Consider the following 12,936-nt stretch of genomic DNA (forward strand, 5'->3'; position numbering starts at 1 on the left):
TAAATGTGCTATATAAATAAAGTGGATTGGGTTGGATTGTCACACCTGCCAGCTTGTCCAGTTGCAGTCCTAACATGTCCAAACACGCATTTACCTGTGTGAACAAGTCATTACCTGTGGTTGTCTTTTTAATTGACTGCATGGCTGCCAGCTCCTGCGTGATTTGAAAGTCTGTAGTTATCCCACGTAAGAAGATGAGCAGCTGGGCGGTGTCACGTACATCGCAGCTCTCATCCAAAGCCAGCGAAAAACAGTCAAAGTCTCAGGTGTTGTGCCGGATAATGCACCCCCGGCGTAGAATGCACCCCCTGACGGGAGTGTTATATCAACTAAAGCCCACACTTAAAGTTTCCACGTGCAAGATTGAATCTATTTAAAAAAGTTACTTAAAAAGAAGCCAAAAGTGCAAAAACAGTAATGTTCGTGTTGGAGGAGTTGTGAATGAATGAAATATGAAATCCGTGCTGCAGTCTGCAGGTGTACCTAATCTTGTGGCCTAGCAGCGGCCTTAGAGTGCGGAAAATACGGTAATTGAACACTGATACAGTTTGCAGTTAAATAAAGGAGAAGTGAACATCCCAGGAGGAAAGGTGTAAAACAGTACTTGCAACGCGGTGCCTCCTTGTTTAAAGCGTCACCTTTATTGTTAGTTTTGAAGCCCAAATACCTCCATATTGTACTTCACACCCTCAGTATTAACCAGTAGAATTGTAGTTTTTTGCCTTTTTTCCTCTTCTACATGTCATTGCTTGTATGCACTTTGTGTGTGCGCCTCGACCCTGTAGTCACTCAGATGAAAGAGCGGAAGTGGTGCTTTTCAAAGGTGGTATCGTACCGATTTCAATTGATTGTAATGTATATAATGTAATGTATTGTGGCCAAACAGCTCCATTTTTGTTTCATCTGACATCACATGGACAAAGATAAGACCTTCTGGAGGAAAGTTCTGTGGTCAGATAAAATAAAAATGGAGCTGTTTGGCCACAATACCCAGCAATATGTTCGGAGGAGAAAAGGTGAGGCCTTTAATCCCAGGCCTGCCGTCAAGCATGGTGGTGGTCGTATTATGCTCTGGGCCTGTTTTGCTACCAATGGAACTGGTGCTTTAAATGGGACAATAAAAAAGGAGGTTTACCTCCAAATTCTTCAGGACAACCTAAAATCATCAGCCCGGAGGTTGGGTCTTGGGTGCAGTTAGGTGTTCCAACAGGACAATGACCCCAAACACACGTCAAAAGTGGTCAAGGAATGTCTAAATCAGGCTAGAATGAAGGTTTTAGAATGGCCTTCCCAAAGTCGTGTGGACAATGCTGAAGAAACAAGTCTATGTCAGAAAACCAACACATTTAGCTGAACTGCACAAATTCTGTCAAGAGGAGTGGTCAAAAATTCAAGCAGAAGCTTGTGGATGGCAACCAAAAGCGCCTTATTGCAGTGAAACTTGCCAAGGGACATGTAAGCAAATATTAAAGGCCTACTGAAATTATTTTTTTTAATTTAAACGGGGATAGCAGATCCATTCTATGTGTCATACTTGATCATTTCGCGATATTGCCATATTTTTGCTGAAAGGATTTAGTAGAGAACAACGACGATAAAGTTTGCAACTTTTGGTCGCTGATAAAAAAAAAGCCTTGCCCCTACCGGAAGTAGCGTGACGTCACAAGCTGGAGTGCTGCTCACATTTCCTTATTGTTTACACCAGCAGCGAGAGAGATTCGGACCGAGAAAGTGACGATTACCCCATTAATTTGAGCAAGGATGAAAGATTTGTGGATGAGGAAAGTGAGAGTGAAGGACTACAGTGCAGTGCAGGACGTATCTTTTTTCGCTCTGACCGTAACTTAGGTACAAGGGTTCATTGGATTCCACACTTTCTCCTTTTTCTATTGTGGATCACGGATTTGTATTTTAAACCACCTCGGATACTATATCCTCTTGAAAATGAGAGTCGAGAACGCGAAATGGACATTCACAGTGACTTTTATCTCCACGACAATACATCGGCGAAACACTTTAGTTACGGAGCTAATGTGATAGCATCGGGCTCAAATGCAGATATAAACAAAATAAATAAACCCCTGACTGGAAGGATAGACAGAAAATCAACAATACTATTCAACCATGGACATGTAAATACACGGTTAATGCTTTCCAGCTTGGCGAAGATTAACAATGCTGTTGCTAACGACGCCATTGAAGCTAACTTAGCAACGGGACCTCATAGAGCTATAATAAAAACATTAGCGCTCCACCTACGCCAGCCAGCCCTCATCTGCTCATCAACACCCGTGCTCACCTGCGTTCCAGCGATCGACGGAAGGACTAAGGACTTCACCCGATCATCCGTGCGGTCGGCGGCTAGCGCGTCTGCTATCCAAGTCAAAGCCCTCCTGGTTGTGTTGCTGTAGTCCGCCGCTAATACACCGATCCCACCTACAACTTTCTTCTTTGCAGTCTCCATTGTTCATTAAAGAAATTGCAAAAGATTCACCAACACAGATGTCCAGAATACTGTGGAATTTTGAGATGAAAACAGAGCTTTTTTGTGTTGGATTCAAAGGTGTACCAATACTTCCATTTATCTAGTGACGTCACGCGCATACGTCATCATACATAGACGTTTTCAACCGGAAGTTTAGCGGGAAATTTAAAATTGCACTTTATAAATTAACCCGGCCGTATTGGCATGTGTTGCAATGTTAAGATTTCATCATTGATATATAAACTATCAGACTGCGTGGTCGGTAGTAGTGGCTTTCAGTAGGCCTTTAACATTGCTGTATGTATACTTTTGACCCAGCAGATTTGGTCACATTTTCAGTAGACCCATAATAAATTCATAAAAGAAGCAAACTTCATGAATGTTTTTAGTGACCAACAAGTATGTGCTCCAATCACTCTATCACAAAAAAAATAAGAGTTGTAGAAATGATTGGAAACTCAAGACAGCCATGACATGATGTTCTTTACAAGTGTATGTAAACTTTTGATCGCAACTGTATATATGCATGTGTATATGTATATATATCCATTCATCCATTTTCTACTGCGTATCTTTTTTGGAGTCGCGGATGGTGCTGGAGCCTATCTCAGCTACAATCGGGTGGAAGGCGGGATATGTATATATATAAATACTAGGGGTGTAACGGTACAGGTATTTTATCGATCCGTTTCGGTACGGGGGTTCCGGTTCGGTGCGGAGGTGTACCGAACGAGTTTCCACACGGACATATTAAGTAGCGTACTGCACATTGTGTAAACAATACTCAAAATGCCGGACACCTGAGGCATCCAAGAAACTCCGCCCCGACAGCTCCGCAAAAGAGGACACGCCCGGCGAAAAGAGGACACACGGCCAGTGTATCCCAGCCCGTTAGCAAAAGAGGCCATGTCCGGCGAAACCGGGCCCGGTCCTGACCACACGTCCTCCCCCCACTGGACATGCCCTCCCCCGCGGGGCCGCCCGGGCGGTGCCCCCCAAATGCCCCAAATGTCCGGCACCCCGAGCTATGGTTGCGTGTATTAACAATGTACGTTCAGAGTTAAGAAGGTTAAAAACAAAACAAATTGTGCGCGCAGCAGCATTGGTGAGGGAGAGACAGAAAGAGGGCGAGTGAGAGAGTTATGATAAACGCGCATGCTTTTTATCCATAGAATTATCAGATTACATTTTTTTACTATCTATAGCAGGGGTGTCAAAAGTGTGCCCCGGAGGCCATTTGCAGCCCACAGCTAATGTTTTAAAGGCCCACGGCACATTCTAAAAATACTATTAAAATAAACAAAAACATAGCAAAAGTGAAATAAAAAAGCTTAAAGGTTAAATGTCATTTAGAAAAAGTTGCAATGTTGACTAATAAAACAAAGCTGGTTTTTTTTTTCTTTCAAACTGTCATTGCTCAAAACATAATATTGAATCAAAATCAATGTTATTATGAATTATTGACCTATCCAAGGTTCCCATTACTTCACATCAAATATTCCACTAAGACAAATATTTTTGGTGGAAGATTTTGCAAATTTGGTAAATAAATAACCAAAAAACGTATATTTTGTTGTTTTCTTACTGTACCGAAAATGAACCGAACCGTGACCTCTAAACCGAGGTACGTACCGAACCGAAATGTTTGTGTACCATTACACCCCTAATATATACTGTATATTTATGTATATATTAGGGCTGCAACAACTAATCGATTAAATTGATTAAAATCGATTATAAAAATAGTTGCCGATTAATTTAGTCATCGATTCGTTGGATCTATGCTATGCGCATGCGCAGAGGCTTTTTAAAAAAAAAAAAATATATATATATATTTTTATTTTTTTCATTTTTTTTAATAAACCTTTATTTATAAACTGCAACATGTACAAACAGCTGAGAAACAATAATCAAAATAAGTATGGTGCCAGTATGCTGTTTTTTTCAATAAAATACTGGAAAGGATAGAAATGTAGTTTGTCTATGTTATCCGATTATTAATCGAAGTAATAATCGACAGATTAATCGATTATCAAATTAATCGTTAGTTGCAGCCCTAGTATTTTGTTAATTTCTTGGCAAAAATATTTTTATTTGAAAGATATTTTCAAAGCAGAATATTGTCCTTAGGGCCCTCTGGCACCTCATGGGGGACCCGTAAAATCTGTGCCTCTTAAGACCTCACTGTTGGCTTTGGGAACGCCTCGGGATCCCCCGGGAGGAGCTGGACGAAGTGGCTGGGGAGAGGAAAGTCTGGGCTTCCCTGCTTAGGCTGCTGCCCCCGCGACCCGACCTCAGATAAGCGGAAGAAGATGGATGGATGGATGTTGGCTTTGTACACTCATGTTACTTCTCAACTAGTCAAAGTTGATGCTAATCGACCTGTTTCTTCTCCTTTTTACTGAATGTGAAAGCAAAAGTGAGTCCACAAATAACCGAATCGTAAAGCAGAATTGAAAATGAAATCTGAATTGGTAAAATCTTATCAGTATCGCTCCTAACATGTGACTGAACAAAGATGGACTCCACTCGAGCATGTTTGTCTTCTTGTGTCCTGCAGACGTCTGTGAAGAACATCTTCTCTCTGAGCAACACAAGTGGAGCTTCAGGATGGACAAGGAGGAGCCACAGCCCTTCCACATTAAGGAGGAAGAAGAGGCGCCACATACATTACAAATGCAAAGGGAAGAAAATAACCCACTGACCTCCCATTTTAAAGAGGAAGAGGAGGAACACAGCATCAGTCAAGAATGGTTGGAGGAGTTCCATGTGATTGTGAAGAGTGAAGATGATGAGGTCAAAGGTGAGAGTGAGGAGAAGAGAGAGGCGGAGCCTCCAAGCAGCAGCTCAACTCAACACATGACAACAGAAGCTGATGGAGACCACTGTGGAGGATCACAAGCAGACAAGCTCTTAGCTCCACTATCAGATAGTGAGGACACAACGTCACACTCTCCTGACACTGATGATGAACACTCTAAAGATGATAAGACATGTCACACTGACAACAAACGCTTCACATGTTCTCACTGTGACAAAACCTTTAAATCTCCTAGTAATTTGAAAATACACATGAGAACACACACTGGAGAAAAACCTTTTTCATGTTCAATCTGCGGTAAAGATTTTAATCAAAAGGGCCATTTGGAAAGACACATAAGAACACACACAGGAGAAAAACCTTTTTCATGTTCAATCTGCGGTAAAGATTTTAATGAAAGGAGCAATTTGAAAATACACATAAGAACACACACTGGAGAAAAACCTTTTTTCTGCTCAGAATGTGGTAAACGTTTTAAACAAGGTGCTCAATTGAAAATACACATGAGAACACACACTTTAGAAAAACCTTTTTCATGTTCAATCTGTGGTAAAGATTTTACTCTTAGTCGACAGTTAAAAAGTCACATGACGACACACGCTGGAGAAAAACCTTTTACCTGCTCAGAATGCGGTAAAAGATTTGCACGAAAATATGACTTAAAACCACACATGAGAAAACACACTGGTGAAAAACCTTTTTCCTGCTCAAAATGTGGTAAAAGTTTTGTATTAAGTCGAAGTTTAAAAGTACACATGAGAATACACACTGGAGAAAAACCTTTTTTATGTTCAGTATGTGGTAAAAGTTTTATAGATCACAAGCCATTAAAATTACACATGAGAACGCACTCTGGTGAAAAACCATACTCCTGTTCAAGCTGCAACAAAAGCTTTAGTTGCCGAAAATATTATATATTACACATGAGAACACACACAGGAGAGAAAGTGTGGAGTTGCAGTGTGTGTGGTGAAAGATTCTCTTATGAGAAGCAGTGTAAGAAACACAAGTGTGCTGGTGAGAACAGCAGCAGCAAATGAAGATGCAGGATTTAAAATAAACTTTCAAAACTTTAACTTTGACTTTCTAACAACATCAGCACATATAACATGTGTGACATCATTGTTGTGTGTGTGTGTAACACAATCTTGTTAACATGATTGTAACATTTATAGATTAGATACTTCAGATTAGTGCTTTTATTTCAGTCAAGTACATGAGTTAATATACACATTTGTGTACTTTAAAATGAACAGGACAATTTAAAGGCCTACTGAAAGCCACTACTACCGACCACGCAGTCTGATAGTTTATATATCAATGATGAAATCTTAACATTGCAACACATGCCAATACGGCCGGGTTAACTTATAAAATGCAATTTTAAATTTCCCGCTAAACTTCCGGTTGAAAACGTCTATGTATGATGACGTATGCGCGTGACGTCAATCGATGAACCGGAAGTATTGGTACACCGTTGAATCCAATACAAAAAACCTCTGTTTTCATCTCAAAATTCCACAGTATTCTGGACATCTGTGTTGGGGAATCTTTTGCAATTTGTTTAATGAACAATGAAGACTGCAAAGAAGAAAGTTGTAGGTGGGATCGGTGTATTAGCGGCTGGCTGCAGCGACACAAGCAGGAGAACTTTGAGATGTATAGCAGACGCGCTAGCCACACTACATAAAATATGTTACATACAATAAACATTTTAAGTGTAGATATTCATAATTCACTTTTATACTTATTCATAATAGTGTCTTATATATGTTTTTTGAAATAATGAAGTGTTACATTTTGTATTTTCTAATTGTAGATGATTCCATAGATGAACTCCTTTATATGATATACATTTTTTTTTTTACATGTGTTCATACCTTTGCTTTTGAGTACACATAAATCCCTCTTAGTTCATATTTACTGGTTCACATCTGAAACATCTTCTGGACCACTTCTGGAAGCATATTATTATTTACTTTATACATCATTTGAACAGTTGTCTTTTATACAATTTAAAAATGTGTGACTTTATGAATCATTTGTTGGGTCTCTATAATCCATTCTATGAATTGTCTTTATTACTCTCTTTTGTATTATGAATATTGTTGTGTGATTGTTTTATATGTATGTCCCCAGACCTTTATGCAATAAACAATGTATGCTTCAACTAAAGTTGGGTCCAATAATAAATGTAGTTAATATTTGTGGGTATGTTCGGTACCTGGAGGATGTGTGTAATGTTGAGATGTATTGGAGATGACTTAGTTTGTTTGGATGTTGTCAACCTGTCAATTGTTCTATTTAAACATGTTGTCAGATCTCGCGAGAGAAACGAGCAACCAGCTCTATTACTTCTTCTTCTTACTGGCAGTTTGCAGCCATGACTTGAAAGGTTCATACTGCCACCTACTGGACTGTAGAATGTAGTGTGGGCCATAGGACAGAAGGAGGAAATCCCGTTAAGAACCTGTGGAGGGCAGCAATACACCTAAGATGTTCTACTAGTCTGCTGGAAATAGAAAGAAGAAGAAGGAGGAAAAAGCAAGATGGCGTTTGGGGGAGAAAGTCTAAACGTGGGCATTATAGTTCTGTATTTTTAATCAGTGCATACATGTGCACATATATGTCGTTTAATAGAGTAAACATCGTCAATAATTGTTTGTATCCGGATACATTAGTCTGAGCGCATGTTGACGCTTCTTCGCTTGTTAGCTAGCTTAGCTTGTTAGCTGCTAACAAAGACGCGACACATTCTTACAACTACGCGCGGATTAAGAAGACAAAATTAGTGATCAAAACACATCGCTAAGCAGAGATCAAGTGTGAGTGTAAAGTGTTGTGATTGTGTGAAAATGTGCGAAAGAACGATAGCAGAGTACGAGGAGGAACTTTGTCCAACAAAAGAGGAGGAGGAGCGACAACATCAAAAACATCAAGTTGTGTTACACAGAACAGGTTTGTTTACTTCTTACTCTCACATGTTTACTAACTTTATATTTATTTATTACTGCAATTCTTAAATATGTTGTATGTAAGGATATGGGTGTTGTTGATGCACGTAAGTCTGGTACTTGCAACGACCTGGTTGCTTAGCTACCTGTAAAAATGAGTTACTTATCAATCAATCAGTCAATCAGTGTTTACTTATATAGCCCTAAATCACGAGTGTCTCAAAGGGCTGCACAAGCCACAACGACATCCTCGGCTCAGATCCCACATCAGGGCAAGGAAAAACTCAACCCAGTGGGATGACAATGAGAAACCCTTGAGGGGACCGCATATGTCCAGTCCATGGTGGATCTAGCATAATAGTGTGAGAGTCCAGTCCATAGTGGATCTAGCATAATAGTGAGAGTCCAGTCCATAGTGGATCTAGCATAATAGTGAGAGTCCAGTCCATGGTGGATCTAGCATAATAGTGAGAGTCCAGTCCATAGTGGATCTAACATAATCGTGTGAGAGTCCAGTCCATAGTGGATCTAACATAATCGTGTGAGAGTCCAGTCCATAGTGGATCTAGCATAATAGTGAGAGTCCAGTCCATGGTGGATCTAGCATAATAGTGAGAGTCCAGTCCATAGTGGATCTAACATAATCGTGTGAGAGTCCAGTCCATAGTGGATCTAACATAATAGTGTGATAGTCCAGTCCATAGTGGAACAAGCATAATAGTGTGAGAGTCCAGTCCATAGTGGATCTAGCATAATAGTGTGAGAGTCCAGTCCATAGTGGATCTAGCATAATAGTGTGAGAGTCCAGTCCATAGTGGATCTAGCATAATAGTGTGAGAGTCCAGTCCATAGTGGATCTAACATAATAGTGTGAGAGTCCAGTCCATAGTGGATCTAGCATAATAGTGTGAGAGTCCAGTCCATAGTGGATCTAACATAATAGTGTGAGAGTCCAGTCCATGGTGGATCTAGCATAATAGTGTGAGAGTCCAGTCCATAGTGGATCTAACATAATAGTGTGAGAGTCCAGTCCATAGTGGGGTCAGCAGGAGATCATCTTGAGTGGAGAAAGGTCAGCAGCGCAGAGACGTACTTATCTTAGTCCATTTGTAAATAAATAGTTTTCCTAAATTATAGTCTCCTCACTTTAACCAGGCAGTCATTAGGACTTGCGAGGACTTTAAAAGGGAGAGGTTGAAAAAGGACACTATTAAGATGAATTCATCACATTTGCTATGAGGCATTTTATTATTAAATATTTTGTTCTTGTCACATGATATCTTGTTGTTCCATTTTCTAATTTCAAGGGGAACTGCACTTTTTGGAATCATTCACAGTCCCTATGTAAGTTCAAGTTAAGGTCCCAATGGTAGTCACACACTAGATGTGGTGAAATTATCCTCTGCATTTGACCCATCCCCAAGTTCACCCCCTGGGAGGTGAGGGAGAGCGGTGATGCTGAGTGCAATGGGTCCCATTTTTATAGTCTTTGGTATGACTTGGCCGGGGTTTGAACTCACGACCTTCCACTCTAACCACGAGGCCACTGAGCAAGTCGAAGACAAGAACACATGTTTTTATTTTTTTTATGTATTCTAGATAGAAAATAAACCTTAGCAAAAGTTAGCTAACATTTGAGTCATTCGTAGCTGCTCAATTCTGCCTATAAAGTGCTCTAAATAACACCCTAAAACCCTCATTAACATTTTAAATACATGATGTACAAACCCTGTTTCCATATGAGTTGGGAAATTGTGTTGGATGTAAATATAAACGGAATACAATGATTTGCAAATCATTTTCAACCCATATTCAATTGAATGCACTACAAAGACAAAATATTTTTTTGCAAATAATAATTAACTTAGAATTTCATGGCTGCAACACGTGCCAAAGTAGTTGGGAAAGGGCATGTTCACCACTGTGTTACATGGCCTTTCCTTTTAACAACACTCAGTAAACGTTTGGGAACTGAGGAGACACATTTTTGAAGCTTCTCAGGTGGAATTCTTTCCCATTCTTGCTTGATGTACAGCTTAAGTTGTTCAACAGTCCGGGTGTCTCCCTTGTGCTATTTTAGGCTTCATAATGCGCCACACATTTTCAATGGGAGACAGGTCTGGACTACAGGCAGGCCAGTCTAGTACCTACACTCTTTTACTATGAAGCCACGTTGATGTAACACGTGGCTTGGCATTGTCTTACTGAAATAAGCAGGGGCGTCCATGGTAACGTTGCTTGGATGGCAACATATGTTGCTCCAAAACCTGTATGTACCTTTCAGCATTAATGGCGCCTTCACAGATGTGTAAGTTACCCATGTCTTGGGCACTAATACACCCCCATACCATCACACATGCTGGCTTTTCAACTTTGAGCCTATAACAATCCGGATTGGTCCGGAGGACACGACGTCCACAGTTTCCAAAAACAATTTGAAATGTGGACTCGTCAGACCACAGAACACTTTTCCACTTTGTATCAGTCCATCTTAGATGAGCTCAGGCCCAGCGAAGCCGACGGCGTTTCTGGGTGTTGTTGATAAACGGTTTTCGCCTTGCATGGGAGAGTTTTATCTTGCACTTACAGATGTAGCGACCAACTGTAGTTACTGACAGTGGGTTTCTGAAGTGTTCCTGAGCCCATGTGGTGATATCCTTTACACACTGATGACGCTTGTTGATGCAGTACAGCCTGAGGGATGGAAGGTCACGGGCTTAGCTGCTTACGTGCAGTGATTTCTCCAGATTCTCTGAACCCTTTGATGATATTACGGAGCGTAGATGGGGAAATCCCTAAATTCCTTGCAATAGCTGGTTGAGAAAGGTTTTTCTTAAACTGTTCAACAATTTGCTCAGGCATTTGTTGACAAAGTGGTGACCCTCGCCCCATCCTTGTTTGTGAATGACTGAGCATTTCATGTAATCTACTTTTATACCCAATCATGGCACCCACCTGTTCCCAATTTGCCTGTTCACCTGTGGGATGTTCCAAATAAGTATTTGATGAGCATTCCTCAACTTTATCAGTATTTATTGCCACCTTTCCCAACTTCTTTGTCACGTGTTGCTGGCATCAAATTCTAAAGTTAATGATTATTTGCAAAATAATGTTGTCTTTGTAGCATATTCAACTGAATATGGGTTGAAAATGATTTGCAAATAATTGTATTCCATTTATATTTACATCTAACACAATTTCCCCACTCATATGGAAACTGGGTTTGTACTTGCATGAATTAACCAAAGGAAACACATTTTTAATCCATCCATCCATCCATTTTCTACAGCTCATTCCCTTCGGGTTCACGGAGAGCGCTGGAGCCTATCTCAGCTACAATCGGGCGGAAGGCGGGGTACACTATGGACAAGTCGCCACCTCATCGCAGGACAAACACAGATAGACAGACAACATTCACACTCACATTCAGGGCCAACTTAGTGTTGCCAATCAACTTATCCCCAGGTGCATGTCTTTGGAGGTGGGAAATTATATGTAAATATGAATTTATATTTATACATTGTATTTATTTACTCTAACCAACTATGAATTATATAACATATATACAATGTACTTCTGTCAGCAGCTACACTTTTCCTAAATAAGAGTTTCCCGCTTGTCTCCAACCCTTCCCCCATGCATTCCTGAGCTAAGATAAAAGGTGTGTGGCTCACCCACACTCTCCTGTAAACAGACGACCGATCATTTGTTGCCGTTGCCACTAACCACGTTAAACCCAGATTCCGATCTAACAAAGGTCTTAATTCATTCTCTTTCTATGCCACATCAATGTGTAGAAAATATGGGGAAATAATTACAAAAGTACACTTCATTCATTAACGGTGTTACAAAAAAGATCAGTTAGAATAATACATAATGTTGGATATAGAGAACATACAAACCCTTTATTTATTGAATCAAAAATACTGAAATTCCACGACATAGTGAATTTGCAAACAGCTAAAATTATGCACAAAGCAAACTATAACCTGCTACCCAAGAATATACAACAATTCTTCTCAAAAAAAGAGGAGAAATATAATATTAGAGAAAAACGTAATTTAAAACATTTGTTTGCACGTACAACACTTAAGACCTTCAGTATATCAATATGTGGAATTAAATGCTGGAATGGATTAAGCAAAGCAATCAAACAATGTACTAATATGATCCACTTCAAGAAACTCTTCAAACTTAAAGTGTTTACAAAGTACAAAGAAGAAGAACCATGACAAACATTCTCAATTTATTTCATCCATCCATTCATTCATTCTTAAAGTAATCTTACTTATCTCATCATATGAAATATGACTTACTTCACCAATTATTATTATTAAATTCTTACTATTATTTATTTATTTATTTTTATTGTGATTAATTATGGACTTTATTGTGAATAAATTGTGAACAGGAAGTGAACAAAAAGTTTTAGCAACTGTTATGTACAGAAAAGGGGTAGGATTAAATAAGCTCTGCTTCTTCCTACTCCTTTTCGAACATGTTGAAAAGAGAAACTGGAAATTGTGATGTATCATGTTGTATGCTTGCATGTTCGAAATAAACTCAAACTCAACTCAACTCAAAAATGTGGAATGTGCTCCCAACAGGTATAAAAGAAAGGGCATCTCTATCCTCCTTCAAAACCGCAATAAAAGTTCACCTCCAGGCAGCTACAA

General features: G+C 39.7%; 2 protein-coding genes across 3 annotated transcripts in view; both read left to right on the forward strand.

Annotated features, from left to right (window-relative positions):
• LOC133640864 (zinc finger protein 260-like) overlaps positions 1-7,438 on the forward strand; it is a 47,453-nt gene extending 40,015 nt beyond the window's left edge. The window contains exon 5 of the mRNA XM_062034546.1: positions 5,046-7,438. Coding sequence (XP_061890530.1) covers positions 5,046-6,346 — 1,301 coding nt within the window. The 3' untranslated portion in view covers positions 6,347-7,438. The remainder of the gene's footprint in view (positions 1-5,045) is intronic.
• The window catches only part of LOC133640646 (zinc finger protein OZF-like), a 56,722-nt gene that overhangs the window by 14,150 nt on the left and 29,636 nt on the right, over positions 1-12,936 (forward strand). Inside the window, exon 1 of one of the 2 annotated variants that reach the window (XM_062034186.1) lies at positions 7,847-8,264. The exons of the other annotated variant lie outside the window; for it this stretch is intronic. Within the exon in view, the coding sequence (XP_061890170.1) occupies positions 8,162-8,264 (103 nt within the window). The 5' untranslated portion in view covers positions 7,847-8,161. Of the gene's footprint in view, positions 1-7,846; positions 8,265-12,936 lie in introns of those variants that run through there. 2 annotated transcript variants of the gene reach the window in all.

Source organism: Entelurus aequoreus, linkage group LG23, assembly GCF_033978785.1.
Source record: "Entelurus aequoreus isolate RoL-2023_Sb linkage group LG23, RoL_Eaeq_v1.1, whole genome shotgun sequence".
Lineage (NCBI taxonomy): Eukaryota > Metazoa > Chordata > Actinopteri > Syngnathiformes > Syngnathidae > Entelurus > Entelurus aequoreus.